At 40.1% G+C, this 21,657-nt stretch overlaps 1 protein-coding gene across 2 annotated transcripts; it reads left to right on the top strand.

Annotated features, from left to right (window-relative positions):
• The first annotated feature begins 74 nt into the window (after positions 1-74).
• Positions 75-21,142, top strand: nim1ka (NIM1 serine/threonine protein kinase a). Of its 2 annotated transcripts, none has more exons than XM_039802877.1 (7): positions 75-1,016; positions 12,204-12,738; positions 13,023-13,493; positions 13,689-13,801; positions 15,412-15,533; positions 15,687-15,833; positions 19,253-21,142. In XM_039802877.1, the coding sequence occupies exons 3-7, from the start codon at positions 13,183-13,185 to the stop codon at positions 20,009-20,011; spliced, it is 1,452 nt and encodes a 483-aa protein (XP_039658811.1). In that variant the 5' UTR covers positions 75-1,016; positions 12,204-12,738; positions 13,023-13,182; the 3' UTR covers positions 20,012-21,142. The 2 variants fall into 2 exon arrangements, with proteins under 2 accessions (XP_039658811.1, XP_039658810.1); XM_039802876.1 differs by having other exon boundaries at positions 13,125-13,493.
• Positions 21,143-21,657: the final 515 nt, after the last annotated feature.

A 21,657-nucleotide genomic window follows, 5' to 3' on the forward strand; every position in this document is an offset into this window, starting at 1 on the left:
TGATTATCTTCTTCCTTAAACTTGCTCCATATCTGTTGATGTGTAAATGGACAACTGTTTTTCTTAGCCCTTGCTTTTGCCCTCATCACTTCAGAAAGTGGCTGATTATGTTTTGTTTACAGCAGCTTGTTTCCACTGCCCCCAAGTGGATAAAAAGAAAATCAATGTAGTTTTGAGGAAGTTGGTGTAATGCAGATCCATGCTCATAAACCAAACTTTTTGAATTATAAGTAGCCTACACACCAAAGCAGTCAAACTACAATTCTCTACATTATAGGCCTGTCAGCTGGCTAGATAGTCCTTTGAAATGCTTGTGATTGTCAAGAATCTGCATTTCAGAAATGTACATTATGATCCAGATTTCATCACTTCAAAGTGAACTTTCATTCTTGATCTTGAAATACTATTCTGACAAAAAAAAAGCTACAGGCTGTAAGTTATATGCATAGCAGCTGAGCAAGCTCCATCCACAGAGGACCCAGACTCGAAAGTAGACCTCGACTCCACGTTTTAGTCAATTTGATGAAATTGAGGTGCAGGGCAACCCATGTGTATACATTAAAAGACACACACACACACACACACACACACACACAAGAATAGTGAGCTTGAGACATTGACGCCTCTTTCTGTTAAGGCCTTCTCCTGGTCCCCTGACCCCTCCTTGAACCTGAACCGCTGCTGTGCTAATAGCCTGGCAGGTGACCACGCAGGTTAGGTTACCTATGTTAGTCCCGCCGCCTCCTGCTCTGGACAGCTCCTGTGGTATTGAACTGAAGTGATCTTGCGGCTCGAGTTGTAATTCTTGCTTCTGATTGGATAAGAGATGCACTAGGACACCCCAGCCCGCACCGATTGGTCGTTTCACCTGCCAGGCAAGCGGATTTCCTTCACAACAGACTGAACCGGGTAGCAGAGCTCTGCTGCAGAGCCACTGTCACAGGGCACCGGAGAAAGATGATTTTGCAGTGAGTTCTGTAAAGCTTGTCGCCACGGGCCCCATGACGATATACGTGGTAAGACTGATTTACAAATGTAACATCTCTGGTGTTTTTGTTCTCGTAGGATCATTGAGAGAAATGCGCCGGCTCATAGCCTGCGGCGACGAGGTGTTAACTGTTGACTGTCATTGAACACCGATAGACAAACACTTAATCAATGCACTGCAATGTTTATTTACTCGAAAGCATGTTTGTGTTTTGAAAGGTTTTCGCAAAAGAATTATTTAACTAACACATCACCGACACATTCAACATATATGGCGACTGAGCAGTATCGTGAAGAATAATCTCTGAAGGTCTAGAGCTCTATGAACCGATAATTATTTATTTTTCATAATCTCGTGATCTGTTTTTCAATTATATTTTTTTGTCACGTTTTGCAATATTTGTTGTCGTTAAATTCAATGCATCACTTGTGAAAAGGATCACAGTGCATCACCTGGCAGTTACGCACAGGCGCAATCAACTTTGGGGAACCACCATGACTCACAGCGTTTAGCTCTTTTAGCACCTTAATGTGTTTTTTTTCTTTATGCTGTAGGCTATCATCATAACTCAGTTTGAAGTTTGTGTCCCATTAAGGGTAGTTTGACTGATGGGATAGCATGCTTGTCTTTTAGGAGTACTGGAGTTTGTTCAGCACAAACTCAGCAAAGATTTGCACAATCAGATTTACAAAATGAAAACAATACTTTGTCAAATGATAATTGTCTGTGGCTATAATGAAAGGAAACTACAACTGTTTAGTTATACACATTGACTGATTTATTTGCATGATATGCTTTCTGTGTTTGCTGATTGCAAAGAGAGAGGAGACATTCGAATGACTCAGCAGCTAGATTTGGATGTCACAATAACATTACATGTCTTATCAAACTGAGCCTTTAGAATGCTCCATAATGCATTTTTTTTTAACTAGGCTACGTGACATGTGTCTTTTGGCCTACTTCAAAATTACGCAAGCATTGAATGTATTGTATTATGAAAGTAATGTTTTTCACTCATTCTTCTCAGTGTACCTGGATTAGAAACTGAATATCTGGGTCTGTTTCCTGTCGCCTGAATGAAATTGTTTTTTGATTGTTATTCGTTTGATGGTCAATCAGTCAGAGCACATGAAACGTTGTGCTTTGTGTGTTCTTTCTCTGATGCAAACCTCTTTGAAGTGCTGACAGTGAATAAAAACGGAACTCAGAAGGCTCTTTATGGCAGGAAGAAGTAGTTGACCAAATTGAATTTGAACCACCAGAATTGACAGTGTCTACACCATTACTGTATGTTGTTGTGCTCCCTGCATACAGTGTCATGGTAACTTTGTTAAGGCCTCAGAGACATCTCTAGCTCTCTCACTCTCTCTCCAAGATGTACTAAGAGTTGTATAGTATGGTGCAGATTATAACAGTGTGCACTGTACTGTACATGTTTTCACTACTACAGTACTGAGTCTTGCTACATAAAAAGATAAAAAGTAAAACAATATATGAATAAAAACAATAGTGAAACGAGTTGCATAGTGTCCTACTCATTGAGTTCAGTTGACCATTTGCAAAGCCAGGTATAAGCAAAGTGCTGTAGTTTTAGTGCATCCATCAAAGCCTGAGACTTCACTTTGAACAAGTGTGTGTGTGGTGTGTCAGCGCAAGGAATTTAGAGATCAATCTGTTTTTTGGAAATGTGGAAATATTTGCCCCATAGATTCCAGAGAGACCTGCCTCCCTGTTCCTAGGGCCTGTGGTCTTCATTGTCACAGCTCTTTCACTGGGGATCTCTTTATTCTTCTCAGCCGTGCGTCTCAATTAACACACTGGGAGCTTTGTGTGGAGAGGGCTCGCTGTCTGTGTGAGCGCACTTGTGTGTATGCATTTACATGCTTGTGCAAAGGGTGTTTGAATGTGTGTGCGTCGCTGTGCCTGAAAGCATAACAGCAGTAAAAACAGAGAGAATGTGATACAAGCACAGGCGGAATGAGGGAATGGATTTAAGGGGAATGGAAGGCAAAGTAAGGTTGTTGTTTTTTTTAGAGACAAAGCAGAGAGGACGAACTGTACAGATGGATGTTTCATAGATTGTGATGTGAGAAACAGCTCCTCTGTTCTTTTACCTTGTCTAACTATAGCCACAGACAGGCATGAAAGAGATGTCTACTTCTTGATGCACAGCTGCTGTGGATGGGCTCTTGTGTTTTCCGTTGTTGGAGTGTCAGTGTGGGAAGAGGCTGCTGATGGTACAGTTTAGTCAGCAGTAGAGTACACTAGGCAAACCATACTCCTTCTCTTTAGGGCTTCTTCTTTTTTTTTTTATTATTTTTGACAGACAGTACAACCTATGTCACCATCACAACTAACACGACATCTATATCATCCACTGTCCTGTTTTACGAATACAGAAAGAAGAAAAGAAAACAAAAAAAAACATCATGTGCCTTACATTACAATACATTATTCTACTAGTCAAACGCTATATTGGATTGGATCAGAACCGGTGCCTTATATTCAGACAGACAACCCCTCTATTGCCATCAGGAAGGAGCCCCAGACTTGATTAAAGATATCCTCTCTCCCCATTACTCTGTAAGTGACTCGCTCATACGTAGCCATTCTTGTCATTTGTTCAGTCCATTCCCTAAAACAGCACAGAGCAGAGGACTTCCAGTGCCGCAGAATTATTCTACATCCTGTTGTAGTAGCCAGACATATCCATAGTCTTTGTCTACCGGTCAGAGTGTTTTGTCTGGCAGCAGACCCAGAATACACAGAGCTGGGGTCTTGGTGAGTTGTAATCCGAATAGATCATTCAAGAGGGTAACAACCCTATCCCACAAATGTGCATTTTTTTCACAAGAATACAACATGTGTACCAGAGTACCCACTTCCTTCTCACACCTCCAGCATGCGTTACTGTCCTTGAGTTTTAGTTTGGCCATTTTACTGGGGGTCTATGGTTTCTAAAGTAATTTGTACAGAATAAGCTGAGATTGCGCTTCACGAGAACATTTATGCCAAGACGCAACCAACTTCATCCATCTATCAGCTGAGATCTGATCGCCCACATCTTTCTCCCAGCACAATCTCAAGCCCTCCATGTGGGGTGGACGAGCCTCCCTGAAAATCTCATAAAATTTAGAGGCTCCACATTTTTTACATTTAGTTACCTGGACTAACTCCTGAATCCTGGTCACAGGGTCAGGGTTCTTCCCCCGAGTAGCTTTAATGCAGTGCCCAATTTGTAGAAATTTCCAAAAGTCCTCTTGTGTAAGGTTATATTCTTGCTTAATTTCATCAAATGACCTCAATCCATTTTCGCTAAGCAAGTCACCAAGCAATTTTATTCCTGCTTTTGCCCATTTCTCCCACATAATAGATTTTTTGACAATTAATATATTTTTGTTATACCAAATAGAAGATTTAGGGGTAAGATGCGGGCTACATTTTATATGTTGATGAGCACTCATCCAGGTTTCCTGTACAAAGGTCAAAACAGGGTCCTTAAAGGGTACCGGTCTTCCCACCTGAGTAAGAAACGCCTCAAGGGAGGTCGGAGCCACCAGTTCCTCTTCTATTTTAACCCAGGAAGGCACCTGCTCCCGCAAATTATTTATCTTGGCTAACTGGGAGAGTGAAAAGGCATAATGATACCACTCTATTTTAGACAATGATAAGCCTCCACTTTCTTTGGCCGCATATAATTTTGATCGGTTAAAGCTTGGCTTTTTGCCTGCCCATATATAACTCTCCACGACAGAATTGTATAGTTTCAAGAGGCTAGGGGGAAAACCTAGTGGAAGCATGTACAGAATATATTGGATTTTAGGGGAGATGATCATCTTGACCAAGTTAATCCTACCTAACAAAGATATATTCAATTTAGCCCAGTTTTGTAAGAGAGGCTGAATAGCCTGAATAACCGGAGAAATGTTAGATTGCATTATTTTGTCCAATCCTGGTGTCAATTTGATCCCTAAATAGGTCAGGCCTGCTGGCATCCACTTGTACTGCCATGATTCCCTAATGTCCGGAGGACATATTTTAGAGATAGGCATGGCCTCTGACTTAGCCCAGTTAATTGTGTACCCAGAGATTTCTGAAAATGCGTCAATAATAGAAGAGATCCTGGATACTGCTGTGTTTGGGTTACTTGTAATCAAAAGAATGTCATCAGCATACAAAAAAAGCTTATGTACTTCACGGCCCATTTGAACCCCTTTAATGTCTTCACTTTCCCGCAATGCAATTGCCAGTGGTTCCAGAAATAAGGCAAATATCAGCGGCGACAGGGGCGAGCCCTGTCTGGTGCCTCGACTAAGTTTGGTAGGTGACATCACACCATTAGTAACAACTGTAGCCATCGGCTCTGTATATACTAGCTGTAACCACTGCCTAAAGGATGGACCGAACCCAAATTTCTCCAACGTATGAAAGAGGAAAGCAAATTCAACTTTATCGAAAGCCTTCTCTGCATCTAGGGAGAAGGCAACTATGGTGTCTATATCATTCCTGGTTTTCCACATTATGTGTAATATTCTGCGGAGATTGTCAGCTGAGCACCTATTTTTAACAAACCCAACCTGATCAGCATGTACCAGACTCGGAAGCACCCTTTCCAGCCGGGCAGCAAGCACCTTGGAGATAATTTTTTTCATCAACGTTAATTAACGAGATTGGACGATAGTTTCCGCAATATTGTGGGTCTTTCCCTTTTTTATTGAGTAAAGTTATAACAGCTGATCTCATACTTGCTGGGAGTCTACCCTTACGCAAAGCATCCTGGTAAACATCTAACAATCTTGGGGCAAGATCTTCCACAAATTTCTTATAAAAATCAGACGGAAATCCATCATTGCCAGGAGCCTTGCCTAACCGAAGACTGTGAATTGCCTGTCTAATTTCTGCTAATGTAATTTTCCCTTCCAATAAGTTTCTTTGTTCCTCCGTTAGAGTTGGAATTTTAATGGATGAAAAAAAGTCCATCAATTTCCGTTCTTCAAAGTTTCCTTGCGATGTATATAATTTTTGGTAAAACATTTTGAAAAACTTCATTAATCGCTTTTTTATCGGATATCAGCTTGTTATTGTGATCAAATATGGAAGGCATTAAGTTAGAGGCCTGCCTCTGTTTAACCCTATGCGCTAGAATCTTACCAGCTCTTTCACCTTGTTCAAAATATTTTTGATTAGAACAGAATAGTGCATATTCAACCTTTTTCTGTAGATTATTGTTTAGCTCATATTTTAACTTAATTAACTTGTTCCATATTTCCCTCTTAGGGTACTGCATATGTTGTTTCTCAAGTTCCTTGATATCTTGCTCTAGCTTCTGTAATTTATCCCTCTCCGCTTTTTTAAATCGAGAACTATATTGAATGAGACGCCCCCTTACAAAGGCTTTGAAAGCATCCCAAGTTATGCCAATATCATCAATTGAACCTTCATTAAACTCCCAAAATTCGTTTTATTACAGTTTTTATGTACTCACAATATTCCTCACTATTTAGTAATAGATTATTGAAGCGCCACCTAATCGTAGATTTTGTGTTTTCTGTAATAGATATGGCTATATCCACTGGAGCATGGTCAGTTAAAACTATGTTGCCAATCATGGCACTAAGAGTCTGACTCACCAGCGAGCGGGAGATCAGGAAATAATCAATTCTGGAATAGGTCGAATGTGGGTGAGAGTAAAATGTATAATCTATTTCTTGGGGATAGAGTAGTCTCCACACATCCACCAGTCCCAACTCTTCCATCATCACATCTACATCAGCGCATGCTGGGTCATGAACTGGCCTAGGCTGGGAGGATTTATCCAAAAACACATCCCTAACCTGGTTAAAGTCTCCTCCAATTATGATGTTATCATTCCCTATACTCCTTACTATATTGCAGACTTCATGAAAAAACTCTGGTTGTGATGTGTTAGGCGCATAGACATTTAAAAAGGTTATTTTCTGACCCTCTAACACAGCATCCACAATTACCCATCTACCTTCCCGATGAGAGTAATGTTTCAATACTCGATGTTCTTCCTAACCAAAATGATCACCCCTCTTTTCCTATTGGAATAGGCGCTAAAATAAACTTGACCCACCCAATCCCTTTTGAATTTTACGGATTCATCCTCATTTAAATGAGTCTCCTGAATAAAAGCGAGGTCAGTTTTCTTCTGTTTCAAATAGGTGAGGATCTTTTTCCTTTTCACACCATTGTGGCAACCTGCTATATTCCATGAAACTATTTTAAACAAAGTCATCTGGCAGTGCTTTATTATATCTGTCTAAATAGGCAGCAACGCCTACAGAGCTCTGTCTGTCCAATCCACGTGGAGATATATCTAATTTCCTGATTAAAAAAATCATTGGTCAAAATTGTACAACATTGTAGGCACAATAAAACAAACGGAAAAGAAAAGAACAGCTGGAACCGTTGGGATAAACTATAACCCAATAAACAAGGTTTCTGCAGGTCAGCAGTACTCAAGGATCCCATTCGTGGCTCCCCTCCTAACTCTCCTTTTCCAATCCCCCACTCATTCGCATCATACAGATTATTAAATTCGTTGAGTTTACTTAGATCACCCTGAAACTGCAGGAGGACTATAGCTAGGTCTTAGACCGAAAACACTCCACCCTTAAAACATACGTTGACACCTTCACACCTACAATATATTATTGTTGGAGTTACATGGATGTATTAAGTAAATTAAACCATATCTTACCCGTTCAGTGAAGAACGAACAAAAAGAAGAGAAAGAAATAAAATAAAAAAAGAGGGGAAACCCCTCATACAAAATCGAGCGCATTGCCCACAATTAACTTCAGTCTCAACTGATCATTGACACATCAGCGGGCCGTGAGTATATCCCAACAGAAAAAAAAAAAGAAAAGAAAAAGCGCTCATCCAAAAACCAAAATCAGACCATCTGAGACCAGTTGTCCTCCACATTGTAGGCGGTGATCATAAATTAGATTATATATTTAGATTAATCCACACCAGACAGATTCAGCCTTTTTCGCCCATGTTGAGTGGCACCCGTCCCCCGCCGTACTCTGCTGGACTCTTTAGGGCTCCTTAGACAAATGATTGACTGTCTGGTGAGTAGGGACCCGCACTTTGCAAAGCTGATAGTGTTTGCTTATGAAGGGCTGGCTGTTTGCACTGCAGACTCATACACCTGTCTGTACTAAGAAGTACACTGTATTAATTGAGTGAAGTTAAAAAAAAAAAAAAAAAGATTATTTTTTTGGGCCTTTTCAGGCCTTTATTTGACAGGACAGCTGAAGACATGAAAGGGGAGAGAGAGGGGGGGAAGACATGCAGCAAAGGGCCGCAGGTCGGAGTACTGGGCCCTCTGCGTCGAGGAGTAAACCTCTTTATATGGGCGCCCACTCTACCAACTGATCCATGCGCCCAATTGAGTGAGTTTTTGAATGGTACGTCTGTCTGTAATTCAGACTTGAAACAGCAGAGGTGGGAAGACTAGATACATCCATAAATTTTTTTCGCCGCCATGACATGGCATATAAGCAAGGTCCCTCTCCCCAGCAACGTTTTCCAGCTCCTCCTTGGGGATCTCAAAGCGTTCCCAAGCCAAATGAGATATATAATCTTTTCAGCGTGTATTGGGTATACCCCAGACCCAGAGTATCCCATCTTATGAAGCTGTAACCAGTTCATCTTTGGTAATTTTTCTTGACATGCCATATGATGAAGTTTCTACTTCTTCCACTGGTGCTCTGTCTTTGTGTGTGTGTTCTTGGTGTAAGCCCTATGTATGAATCCATCAGCCTGCTCGCGCACATAATTAACATGGGTACTCATGAGACTCTAGTCTACATGTACATGGGTATTTTTAATTTTAATTTTATCTTTTTCTATGCGTTTTGGCCTTTCGTCCACACACACAGCGTTGTAGGTCACTGTGAACGGAGCTTTTGGAAAACTCCGGCCAGGGTGAAGACTTTTAGAAACTGTCGTGTAGACAAGGAAAACAGAGTTTTTGGCTTTTTACGTCAGGGTATGCCCCGTTATCTCCTTTTTGTGAGGCGTCACATATGAGACAACATTTCTTGCAATGGCAGACATGGCCATAATAGCACTGGTAACAGGCATGCTAGCATAACATTTTACATACGTTACATACATTGCGTTTACACATAATGTACAGTTACTATTCCATTCTATTGTGTAACAGAAGCGTCAGACGACATTACTAAGTCTCCTACATAATCCAACACTGCGCCAGTCTTAGACAAGAACGTTGGACTTCTAGTTGGTGAGTATTCTTCAGGTAACAGCTTTATTTCAGGCTTCTGATTGGCCAACATCTTCTTTTTCTTGCTCAGGTTATATCGCCACCTGTTGGCATGGCGTGCTCTTGACAGCGCTTCAATTGTGTTTTTTGCGTTTTTATGTGGACGGAGATTTTTCTAAACAGTGCATGTGTGGATGGGATTTTTTGGGAAAACAAACACTTTTTTAAAATAACCCTGACTTGTGAACTAGGCCTGAGGCTAAATGCAGCACTATATAATTGTTAACATGGCACTGCATCTTCTCCTTCTTGGCACCCAGTGCCAGTTAAACGCCTAATCCTCAGCATGAATAAAAGACAAATAAACACGCTCGGTCAGTGTCCATCACCAAGCAACCAGGTAGTTCTGTTATCCAGTGAAAACAAAACACAAAGCAATCTGGGTTACTATTAAGTCGTCTATCGTCTTAAAGTAATTATCAGTAGATCTAGTTAGTTATTTAAAATGGCTGTACTCTATATGGCAGAGTGTGTCTCACTCTCTGTTAGAGATTTAAGGAATATACAGTATATATTAAGATAAATAGATACTTGTAGATATTTTGGATGGGAAAAAAAGGATGTGAAACAGTTTGAGATACTAGCTTTATATATCCAAGACATATTAATCAATACTTATTCAGTAAATAAACTAATAAGTAAATATGAATCAACAATTGAAAAATATAATTCCCTGATGATGATTTTGTCCCAAAACTCCTATCGCTCTGCTCTCATTATTGATGTTTATTTCATGCATGGTTATCCTTTTAGTCTTTTTATTTACATATATAAAAGGCTGGTATTCAGGGCTTGCTGCTTTGTGCTGTAAAGTGAAGGCCTATCCTCTCTTAGCAAGTCCTTTTTAGTCTGCCTGAGATCAATGCTTAGATATTCATGGCGCGATGGCAGGAAGGTGTTTGAAGACTGGGAGACTGTAGGCCTCACAAAGGAGAACTGCTTTGATTTCCTAGTGAGGCTTTTATATAGATTCATTCATCTTAATATAAAGACGGATGAGAGAACACTTTCCAAAGCACCATGTTACACTAAGTAACCTTTTCTATTCCTGCCTCATACACACCATGTTATGTCATGAAAATGTCTTCTTCTGAAAACAACTCAATTTATTTAAAACTGGACGCCCTGTTAGACTTATTTTATATTTTCCTTATCAACAAATGTGATCAAAGCGTGTTAGTCTGTGTCTGACTTTTCCAACTTCCCTACCCTGACAGGGAGTAATTAGTGCATTTGTTGGAGACTATTTTCAGCCACTGATAATAATAACATATTTGGTGAGCATGTTTTCATGTGGGATGGAATCAAAATGAACTACAGCAGCCATGTTCATCATAATGGAAAATATTTACAGCCAGTGCTACAGGGTTTTTAATAGTTTTTGGACAACATGGGTGGGGGGGCGGCTACGGCAACAAAGGCAGTTCTTGTTGGATCATTTGATTCTTTGGTTTTGAGCTTTGAATGGTTTTTGTTGATAAAAACAAAAAAGATTGAAGATTGCCATTATTATCCTTTAATGCAACATTAGACAGCTCAATTGCGACATGAGTTCAAACTGTTACTGTGGCAACACTCGGCAGATTAAATACTGGGAAAGCTGTAGATCGTAGTTCAGGTGAAGTATACTGTTTGTATACATGCCATTCACTGTGGTATTTTCTATTCAGGTGTCAGGTTCAACAATTGACTTGTTTAGCTGGTTGGAAGTACACCATCAGTTTTTATTTATTTTTGGATTTTTTGAGTTGTCACTTGGTATTATAGAACATATATATGTCTGCAAAATCAGGGTTCATCTTAACATTTTCCTCTCATAGGACATTGTTAGAGTTTTCTTTTCTGAGCAGCATGCAATCATCACCTATTTACAAACTAATACACATAGGCTACGTATTGTACCACACACACGAGGGAGTGACAGTCATCATGTCTGCTCTCCATTAGAAATGGAATAAGTTATTCGGGTTGTAAGTATCTTCTTGATGGTAGAAAGCGATGAGGATCTCTGATTTATTTATTGTGACTCTCATGACAGCCTAAGCCTGCATCGCTCTTGGAGCAGGACTCAAGCACTAAATTAAGTAAGCATTACTATTAGAACGGGGTACCGAACTTCAATACTTTAAGGCAGCGACCAAATTACCTCCATAGTATTGAGGATCAAAAAATGCATTGTCATTCAACACCAAATTTCAATACCTAAGGAGTAAATCTCATCCGTGTCAGTGAGCCAATAAGCATGCAGCATGCATGTACCAAGATCTAATAAGGCTTGCGATTGGCTGTCTAACGTTACAGGTAGTAGACGCATGCAGGAGAAACACAATACGTTACGCACATTGATTTCGCACAAAGACAGGGCTCACGTGTGTGTGTTGTTGTATTTCGAGAGGCTTGACTACAGTGTGCGTCACATACGTGTAAAGGAGCTGAAAAAAAGACATTTGTACCGTAATGTTGTAATTTCTTTTTGTTAAAATTGATTATTATAAAATTGGTATCGAAAAAGTAGGTCAGGAACCAGTATTGAATTCATGTTATCGGTATTGAAAATTTTTTAGCGGTTTACCCAGCCCTAATTACAATACACATTAACAGACACTCAAGCAGATACTGCACAGGCACGCTTGTGTTGACATGTGCACACAAACTCTTGCACATGTAGGGTTAAAAAAACATTTATTTTCCATGGTTTTGCACAGATTCTTGACTCATAAAATCTACACAATTGCCAAATGATAAATATTGTGACAAAGGTACTAGTAGGTAATAAACTATAAAAAGACAATGGATTACAACACAATAACTAGACATTAAAAAGGAAATGGAGGATTACCAAAGTTAACGTAAATAAGATTCATTTTTTTGTATCTCTCTTGTGCTTCATTCCAGGTTGCACGCCCCATGGCTGCACCCTGACAATATCATCTGTTCGACCTCTTTCCTCCAACCCCCCCATCCAGCTCCTCTCTCCTCCTCCTCAACCTGTGGCCTATTTATACCCTGGAGACTCAAAAGAGCCCATTAAAGCTCCGCAGACCTATTCAGCAAGAGACAACAGTGAGAGGGAATGCAGCCTCATCACCTTTTCTCTGACAGCTTCACATAAGGAAAACTAAGGTTTCATCTACTGGGCATTCTTATAATGCAACAAGACTACAGCTTCATCAAGCTTCAGATGATAAACTGATCCATTGTTTGCAGCTGCAGCAGATTTGAGAAATTCTGGATGCAGCATGTGCTTGGGTCCACAGACTGGAGGTTCTGTACCATAGAAATAATTATTTCTATGTTCTTTACCATTTTGTTGAAATACAGGATAACACATTCAAGACATTTGGTTATTGACTCAGTTGTCTAAATAGCTATGCGATTTCAGCATGGACACTGAAAGAATTTATCTTCTAAATGCCTCAGATGTCTGAAGGTAAGTCATGGTTTTTGTCCCATTTGAATTTGCTCTAAATCAACTTTTACATCAGATCTATGATATTGGATCTATGATAGTATAACAATTATTATTTTTGTATTGGTGTAGCTATTTAACTTTTGAAATCCATTGCATTGTTAATCTGATATGATTAGACAAGAAAAATAGAACATATATTGCTGTGGTCTTAAAATAAATGTATGATACCTTGGAATGCAGATAAATAGAAGCAGCACCAAATATGTTCCTAAAGTAGTTTTATTTCTTGTAATCATTTAAAGGGGTCGGTTTGAAAAGGCACTTGCATAATGTAGGAGCATCAATCATTGTGCAATGAGCCACAACAATAATATATTATATATTATTTCTAATTGGGCATCCAGTCCTCCACCACCTCAAGTCATGAGCTAAGCCCACACAACCCTGGGCGTCCCTTGCAGGATGACTGCTGTCTGCCCCTTTGAGAGCAGCCCAGAAGGGGCTGAAGCTGGGGCTGGGACAGCAGGCTCTAGGGGGCCGGGGGTAGCAGGCACCGGTGGGAGCATCTCAGTTTCTGGGGCAGAGACCGGGGAGTCTAATGTAGACTCTGTCGGAGGTTCAGTTAGAGGCACCGCTGTGGTCACTGGTGGCCAAAGGTACACCCGCTGGAGCCGCCAGGACAGCTCAGACATCAACACAGACGATGAGGGAGCCACCATCCGCCGCCTCACTCCACTGGAAAGACTGAACCTGGATATGTGCCAGGATGAAAGGTAGGGGTCAAGAGATGAAGCAGTAACCCCCTCTTTTTATAGGTCCTTTGTGTTATTTTAGAATCACAATGTGCTGTATTTGTATTTGCTTTTTTTGACTCACCAGATGGTGAATTCTTTATTATGGTGGCTACGCTATAGTATATCATAGAGAATATTTAGTGTTACATCTTCTGTTATATAATCTGGTGACAGGGTGGTCCGTGAGCTAACATTGGGCAGAAGAATCGGCTTCTACAAAATTCGAGGAGAGATTGGCTGCGGAAATTTCTCCCATGTCAAGCTAGGAATTCATGCCCTCACCAAAGGTAAGAAATTATGAGACATCAGTGAAACGCAACTGTTAAAACACCTGCACTCAAGTACAGGAAAACATCTATCAGAGAGTGGCAATTATACTAACTATAAAGATATTATACAGTGGTTGAAGGTAGACTTTGACTAAAGCCATCGCTAAAGGTCGAAACACATCCATCTTTAAAGATCAGGTTCAGGTTATTTTATTTGTACCTGTAGGTAAATTTGTTGCACAGTTCAAAAGTGCACATCCATCTTTAAAGATAGACATCATCACATTCACTCTGGCTTTTAATTAGATTTAAGTGATAATTTGGCTGAAGAGCTGTTTCTATCAATGGGCTGCAACAAGTGTGTCCTTATGTAGAAATTCTAACAAGGTGATGTATGCCTTGCCAGGGGGCTGATTCAGCCACGAAGAGACAGACTGTCTGCTGCCCTTGAACAGATGGATTGATTAGAGATCTCCAGTTTCCTTAGCGACGGCTAAAATTGCTGCATGCCTCATCAAAGTCTGAAGAGAAGGAGGAGAATGCATGCATCTCTCTCTCTCTCTCTCTCTCTCTCTCTCTCTCTCTCTCTCTCTCTCTCTCTCTCTCTCTCTCTCTCTCTCTCTCTCTCTCTCTCTCTCTCTCTCTCTCTCTCTCTCTCTCTCTCTCTGTGTGTGTGTGTAAGTGGTATCATTTAGTCCGCTAAAAACAATATGGGCTGTGATGCATTTTGAATGCTCCTATTGAAAGCTATGTCACAGCTGAAAGGGAGCCTAATACCAGCCTGAATAATGCATACGGATGCACAATTAGATATCTCAACACCATTTTGCCACTTAAGAACTTTTCTGTATTCAGTTACCTGAGGTCTATTTAACTTCTCTTTATGAATCATTTAACAGAATACAGTAAAGATACCAGTTGTTTGAATTTGATATACGTAAAGTATTTTGATCTTTATTGGCTCTAAAATTGTGTACGTCTTCTCAACACATTTTTAAATGTGGTAAATTAAATTTGATTCCAAGACAATGTAGCTAATTCAGCACTTTGTGTCCCTATCATATTTGATCGTCACCCTGACTTAACACTCCATATCTGCTCGACATGAAGTCACCCCAGTATGACAGAAAAAGAGCTATATTCCTTTATTTATGAAAGAAAATTTTACTTTAAAAATAGGGCTTAAAGTAATGATTGACCCCCTGGGAGAACATAATCAAGAAAATTGGTTTCTGAGGGCAGCTAATCCTCCATCAAGTTATCTAGAGGAGAGCATCAGGCTCGGTCACTTCAGGGGCAATTCTGTGATTGCTGGGTGGAACCAGCCGCACATTTTCTATCCTTTATTTACTTAAGATTTATGTAACACATACATGTAATGTAATGCATACTTTCTCAGAAAAGTGGAATATTTTAATTATGACAGACACAATTGGAGCACTTGTATCCTGATTTTTTTTTTTTCAAGTCAATGTTGAATTTAAAAAAAAAAAATTTCCCTATCAAGTTTCAACTGAAATGCTATTTTTCAGCATGCTTTTAAATAATCTGTACAGCTGACACTTTTGTAGAAATTAGTTGTTTTTCCAATGATCATTGACCATAATGTTCTCCCTCGGACTCACCAGACAAAGTGGCTATAAAGATCCTAGACAAAACCAAGCTGGATCAGAAGACCCAGAGGCTGCTGTCTAGAGAGATCTCTAGCATGGAGAAACTACACCATCCCAACATTATACGCCTCTATGAGGTTTGACTCATACGCACTCATATTGATTTATAAATGAACTTTTTATCTGGTCCCAAGGGGCTTTTCTCCGTGATCACTTCATCCAGCCCGACATATATACTTTTTTTTTTATAAATGCACTCTGACATTCTGGTCATTCTTTTTCTCCTTTAGGTGGTGGAGACGTTGTCACGATTACACCTGGTGATGGAGTACGCAGGGGGAGGGGAGCTCTACACAAAGATTACTACAGAGGGGAAACTTTCTGACACTGATAGCAAGATCGTCTTCGCTCAGATCCTCTCTGCTGTTAAACACATGGTTAGTACATATAAGTTTATATTAAAGTGGTATGTTCAAGTAAAATAATAGAAAACTAAATCTTAATCTGAATGTAACCTATATAAGATTTTATTACACTGTTCATTGACAAATAACTACAAAATTGACCATTAAAGGCTAACTACCGTTTTTTTCAACCCCCTATTTTCCTATGTTTTTGTGTCTAAGTGACTGATGGGAACAACAATCTTTGACATTGGTCCAGTATTAAGCAAGAATGCTGCAGTTGGCAGCGGCGAAACAAGCTACAATGTAAGTTAATAGGGCAATTGTCTAGCTTGTATTCACAAAAGTGCTCGTTTTGCCACTGACAGGCTCAGATTAATATTCTAAGTGTCTGACAACATTATGGAAAGGATCCCTTCAGAGATAGAGCTTTAAACCTCTTTGAGACCATTCTGTTTAACCAGAAACAGCTCTGAAGCCGCTAGCGCTAAACCCCAGACTCCATTACTTTTAGCGTGTATAGAGCCAACATATTTTCACATAACTCTGTGTTTATTTCAACTAAAACTAGAGTTGTGATGGTTGGAAAAGTGGAAGTGGTTTTATTTTGTTTCTGTCAACTTTGATTGAATTGTATTTTACGATGCTCAAATTACTGATTGTTTACATGGTGTCTGGTGGGTTTAGCGAACACGATTTCACGGATGTTTTTATGTTTAAAAAAATCTTATTCTTATACAGAAAGGTCGACCTCCTTAGAAATCCTTACCATAATGTCGTCAGACACTTAGAATCAGTGTTGTAGTCGAGTCACCAACTGTCGAGTCCAAGTCAAGTCTCGAGTCCCCAGTGTTCAAGTCCAAGGCCGAGTCACCAAAGAAGAGTCCGAGTCGAGTCACCATTACCTGAGTTCGAGTCCGAGTCGAGTCTTGAGTCCCCAGTGTTTGAGTCATCAAGGTTGAGTCTATGTTGAATTCCAAGACACATTTCTCCACTCTGGCACCTTTTTAAAGAGCTGATTTACTAATAAAAGAGGGTCTACATTAAACAAAAATGACACCACTGTCACGATTGCAAAGGGAGTTTATTTACTGACTTTTTTTCTAAACAACATTTAGCTGTGCTCTTCCCACCATTGGATGTAAAATCTGTGTAGGTGAACTTCACGATCTGGGGCGCATCTCTCTGCATTTTCCAAATGTGAACATGTAGTGGGGAGCCCGCGAAACATGCACTACAGTTGCATATATCAATATCAATTCCTTTTGTTATGAAAGTAGTGAAAGTAAGAGCGAGAATGCAGTGTTAAGTGAGTGACGTCAGTGAGTGTGTTGTCAAGCAAGGAGAGCGAGCGGTAGCGCTGTACGACTGAGAAGCGAATGTGTGGCTGTGAAGAAAAGGCGCAAGAAAAAAGAGATCCCAAAGACGATGTAAAGTGAGTTAACGATAAACAAGAAGCTTCTCAAGACATGGTGGCTTCATCTTTTGTTAATACTGTCGGTGAAGTAAAGGGTGTTACCCCCAAAAGAACATCAGCCCTGGATAGACGTACGTCTCCCCAGCTGATCGTCTCCCCGGCTGCTTCCTGGCCGGTCTTGGAGCCCGAAACAGGAAAAGTGTAACATCTTATATCAAATTTGTATAACCTTTTAAGTCAGAAACTTCATCCAACGTCCGATTTTATATATCCTTGAGTCTCGAGTCCTCAGTCTGCGAGTCCAAGTCACGAGTCCAGAGAATAGATTCTCGAGTTGGACTCGAGTCCAGAGAATAGAGATTTGAGTCGGACTCAAGTCCGAGTCCAGGACTCGGACTTGAGTCAATGCTTAGAATATTAATCTGAGCCTGTCAGTGGCAAAACGAGCACTTTTGTGAAGGTAAATACAAGCTGGACAATTGCCCTATTAACTTACACTGTAGCTTATTTCGCCATGGCCAACTGCAGCAATCTTGCTTAAAGGAGAAATCCGGCGCAAAATGAACCTAGGTGTTAATAACACGTGTACCGAGTCGACTGTTCCCTGGGATATGTTTTCATGCTAATCGAATGTGACCAGTTTTAGCGCGAACCGCTAATTAGCTTATAAAGCTAGTCGTCAGGGCACTGGTAAAGTAACAAGAAATCGCTATTTTATACCACTAACAAGGCTCAAAATAGCACCACACTTCCACAGTAGCATAATGAGGGTCCCTACATGTAAACCGAAGCATTGAGAATTTTGTAAGTGTACAGTTTGTTAAAAAGAGTTTATAAAGACAGTACCGTTCATGTATACATGCGGGCGTCATCTTGGGAAAACCGTTATGACCAGTTGAATGACGAACGCCGTGCTTGAGCTATGTTACTGGTTACACAGCGTTTTCCCAAGATGGCGCCTGCATGTATACATGAACGGTATATGTACTTTACCAGTGCCCCGACGACTAGCTTTATAAGCTAATTAGCGGTTTGCAATAAAACTGGTCACATTCGATTAGCATGAAAACATACAGAACGGTAACCCCTAGGTTCATTTTGCACCGGATTTCTCCTTTAATTCTGGACCAATTTCAAAGATTGTTGTTCGCATCAGTCACTTAGACATAAAAACACAGGAAAAACAGGTTGAAAAAAAACCCAGTAGTTACCCTTTAAGATGACCAAACTGTCTGCTACATGTTGGTTATGAAATGTTTAGTAGCCTATTCTCTGCTGCTTCAATGACCTGGTTTTAACCATGGGGTCATTCAAATTTCATCTAATCTTCTAACCTAATTAATCTCATGTGACAATTTCTGTTAGTACATACCGGTACTGCTTACCAAATGCTGGTCTTGATGCATCACAAGGCCAACTTACAATAAGTACAACAGAAGAGTAAACCGAGATTTCAAACTCAACATTATAACAAACCAATTGTGAATCAAAGCGTGATGGTAGATTCAACTAAATATTCTTTTGATCCCTAGAATATTTCTGTATGACGGACAGTATGATTATAGTATAAAAGGGCTCTGGTGGATTTGGCAAATTATCTTTATACATTTGTCCTCGATGCAACTTTACTGGATCAGTAGAATTTCAGTTGCAACTGAAGAAACTACATGTTCATTGATTTCTGTTTGGTTTCGGATGTGTTTTTAATCCAGATCCCCGCTACACATGTTTTAAGACACAAAAAAATACTCTCCTTGTATTAATGATTTGGGTCTGATATGTTTTTCCACAAAAAAAAAAAGATTACCAGTTTAAGAATGCTCTCTTTCTTCTCCCTTATGTAAAAATCCAGAATCTATGAAAATGCAAATATTGTTCCTTTCAAATGTTTAACTGCTGGACACAAGATGCCTGCTTCCTCACTGAAAAGTCAATTCTCAGTGTATGGGCGTTGGAAGCTTTAAATTTCCACATCACACTTGACGTGAAAGTAGATGGCACTTACATAATGAAGTTTCTTCTTGTTCTGCCACAGCATGAAAACAACATCATCCACCGTGACCTGAAGGCAGAAAATGTCTTCTACACCAGCAGCTCTTGTGTCAAGGTGGGGGACTTTGGCTTTAGCACACTGAGCCGCCGCAGTGAGACACTCAACACATTCTGTGGCTCTCCGCCTTACGCAGCGCCTGAGCTCTTTCGAGATGAGCACTATGTTGGCGTCTTTGTAGACATCTGGGCCCTGGGGGTGATGCTGTTTTTTATGGTGACGTGCACCATGCCGTTCAGGGCAGACACTGTGGCCAAACTAAAGCGATGCATCCTGGAGGGGGCCTACATCCTGCCCTCGTGGGTGCCAGAGGCATGTCAGAGGCTGATCAGAGGAATCCTGCAACCCATACCATCTGAGCGTTGTACAGTGGAGCAGATGATGGGCTGTGAGTGGCTGCTCCCTGTGGACTTTCCGCATGCCATGGAGCCCTTTAAACTAGACCCATCGTACCTAGCAGAGACTGATCCATCTGAACTTGGGGAGGAAGAGATGGAGGTAAACGCGGCACTGGAGACACTAGGAATCACTTTAGAACACATCCTCAACAACCAGGGGAAAGACTGCAGGAGCTCCATCACCGGGGTCTATAGGATCCTGCTACATCGTGCTCACAAGAAACGGGCTGTTGAGAGCATGCCGGTGGTCAAAAAGGTGGTCAGACCAACTACAAAGAGTAAAAAGGAACGGCTAAAAGTGTACCGTAGTTTAAGGCACACATCTAAACTCTGTGTGATTCTGTGACATAATGCTCTGCTACGCTCTGGAAATTAATTGACTTTATAGTCTGGGATGAGATTGCATGGATTTCATTACAAGTAAATGCTTTTCAGGCCAGCAGTTTAAATTGAAACCATGGTATATAACCCCACTCAGCTCCTGAAATCTGGGATTTCTTACTTTAGTATCTTTCTTCTAGTAACTAATATTAGTCTCTGTGAGAAGATTGCTGGCAGCGAATCATTGTTTTCTCCCTTTTTTGACAGGGCCAGGGACCTGTAATACTCATGAGATTTGAAAATGTTATGAAATACAATTTATTTAAGTAAACATAATGATGATTAGATGGCATACACAACTTTTTCTTTTGGCCAGATATTTATAGCCTAGTCTATGCTCAATTGTTCTGGAACACCAATAAACCCTATGAGAAACCAATGTAGCATAAATCTTAAATAAAAGAGTTAGAAACCTAAACATTAAACTGAGGTGATAAATTGGTGAATCATGTTATGAAATCAGCCAGACTGGTTTATAATCCTTTGTGATGACATGATGATCTTATGTGATATATCTCTATGAGATGTTGCTGCTGTTAGACTGATTGACCTGGATTACCTTAAAGGTGCTGTAGGTAGGATTGTGAAAAATTTGAACATCGACAACTTCTCAGTCATTCCCCCCTTTCTGCTAAAGCCCAAAACAGTCTCCTAAGCCCCTCCCCCCACAAGGGAGAATGAATGCGTGTGTATGAGCAGTAATTGACACGCAGTTAGACACCCCCCCCCCTGGTCCTGAATGGTGCATCTCAACAGGGAGCGGTGAATTTTTGCAAATCGTACTACAGGCTGTAGGTGGTGCCAGATGAGCCGGATTTTTGTTGTTGTTTTTAAATTACCTGCTTCATGTAGTTCTACTGGAACATAGGGTCAGTTTCAGCAAAAATGACAGTTTTTATAAGTCTTACCTACTGCACCTTTTAATTAAACTACAAATACCAACCATCAAGTTATTAGTTGTTGTGTGGCAAAATATTTTTTTTTCAGTTTTAGTTTAGACACTTTCGGTACGAGTTTGTTATTCATTTTTTTTTTTATAATCTGATGCCATACTCATGCATCATGCTCGTGTTGATTAAAATAAATTTCTAATTTAAATGCGTTCTTTTTTTTTATTAAACATTTTTTAAAGCTTATTATGCTTTTGTGTTTTATCATTTCAACACTAAAGGTACATTCACTGGTATCTTTGCACAGTATCTGGCTTTTTTGTTGTGTTCTACAGCAACAAAACATAATACAATACTGACTCTTGCATGAGAGAGTGAGGCAAGCTACATAACAGCACCCAAGACACATTAGTGGGGTATTGTTTTTTTTAAATTAAATATATATATATATTCCTATATATATTTTTTAGGTTTCATTTTAAATTATCTAAGGGTGCATTCAATGGCTTCACAAGCAAAGCATTGTTTATAATTTTTTTTGCTATTTTACATCATACACGTATCACATAATAATGATAATGTAATTAAGAATAATGCTCATATATTTATTGTATTTTCCTGCTGCACCCAATTGTGTATGCAGAAGCAGGGCAATCGTTCATGAGTACAGTACATGGTAGGTACTACACTTCCCAGAATCACCCAAGAAGTCCACGTACTC

Source organism: Perca fluviatilis, chromosome 6 (assembly GCF_010015445.1).
Source record: "Perca fluviatilis chromosome 6, GENO_Pfluv_1.0, whole genome shotgun sequence".
In the NCBI taxonomy this organism is placed as follows: domain Eukaryota; kingdom Metazoa; phylum Chordata; class Actinopteri; order Perciformes; family Percidae; genus Perca; species Perca fluviatilis.

Bases quoted from the DNA above. Each gene is read 5' to 3' on its own strand.
- nim1ka (XM_039802877.1), top strand. From the start codon at position 13,183: ATGACTGCTGTCTGCCCCTTTGAGAGCAGCCCAGAAGGGGCTGAAGCT. The intron at 13,494-13,688 runs GTAGGGGTCAAG...ATCTGGTGACAG, and splicing joins GATATGTGCCAGGATGAAAG to GGTGGTCCGTGAGCTAACAT. The intron at 15,834-19,252 runs GTTAGTACATAT...GTTCTGCCACAG, and splicing joins TCTCTGCTGTTAAACACATG to CATGAAAACAACATCATCCA.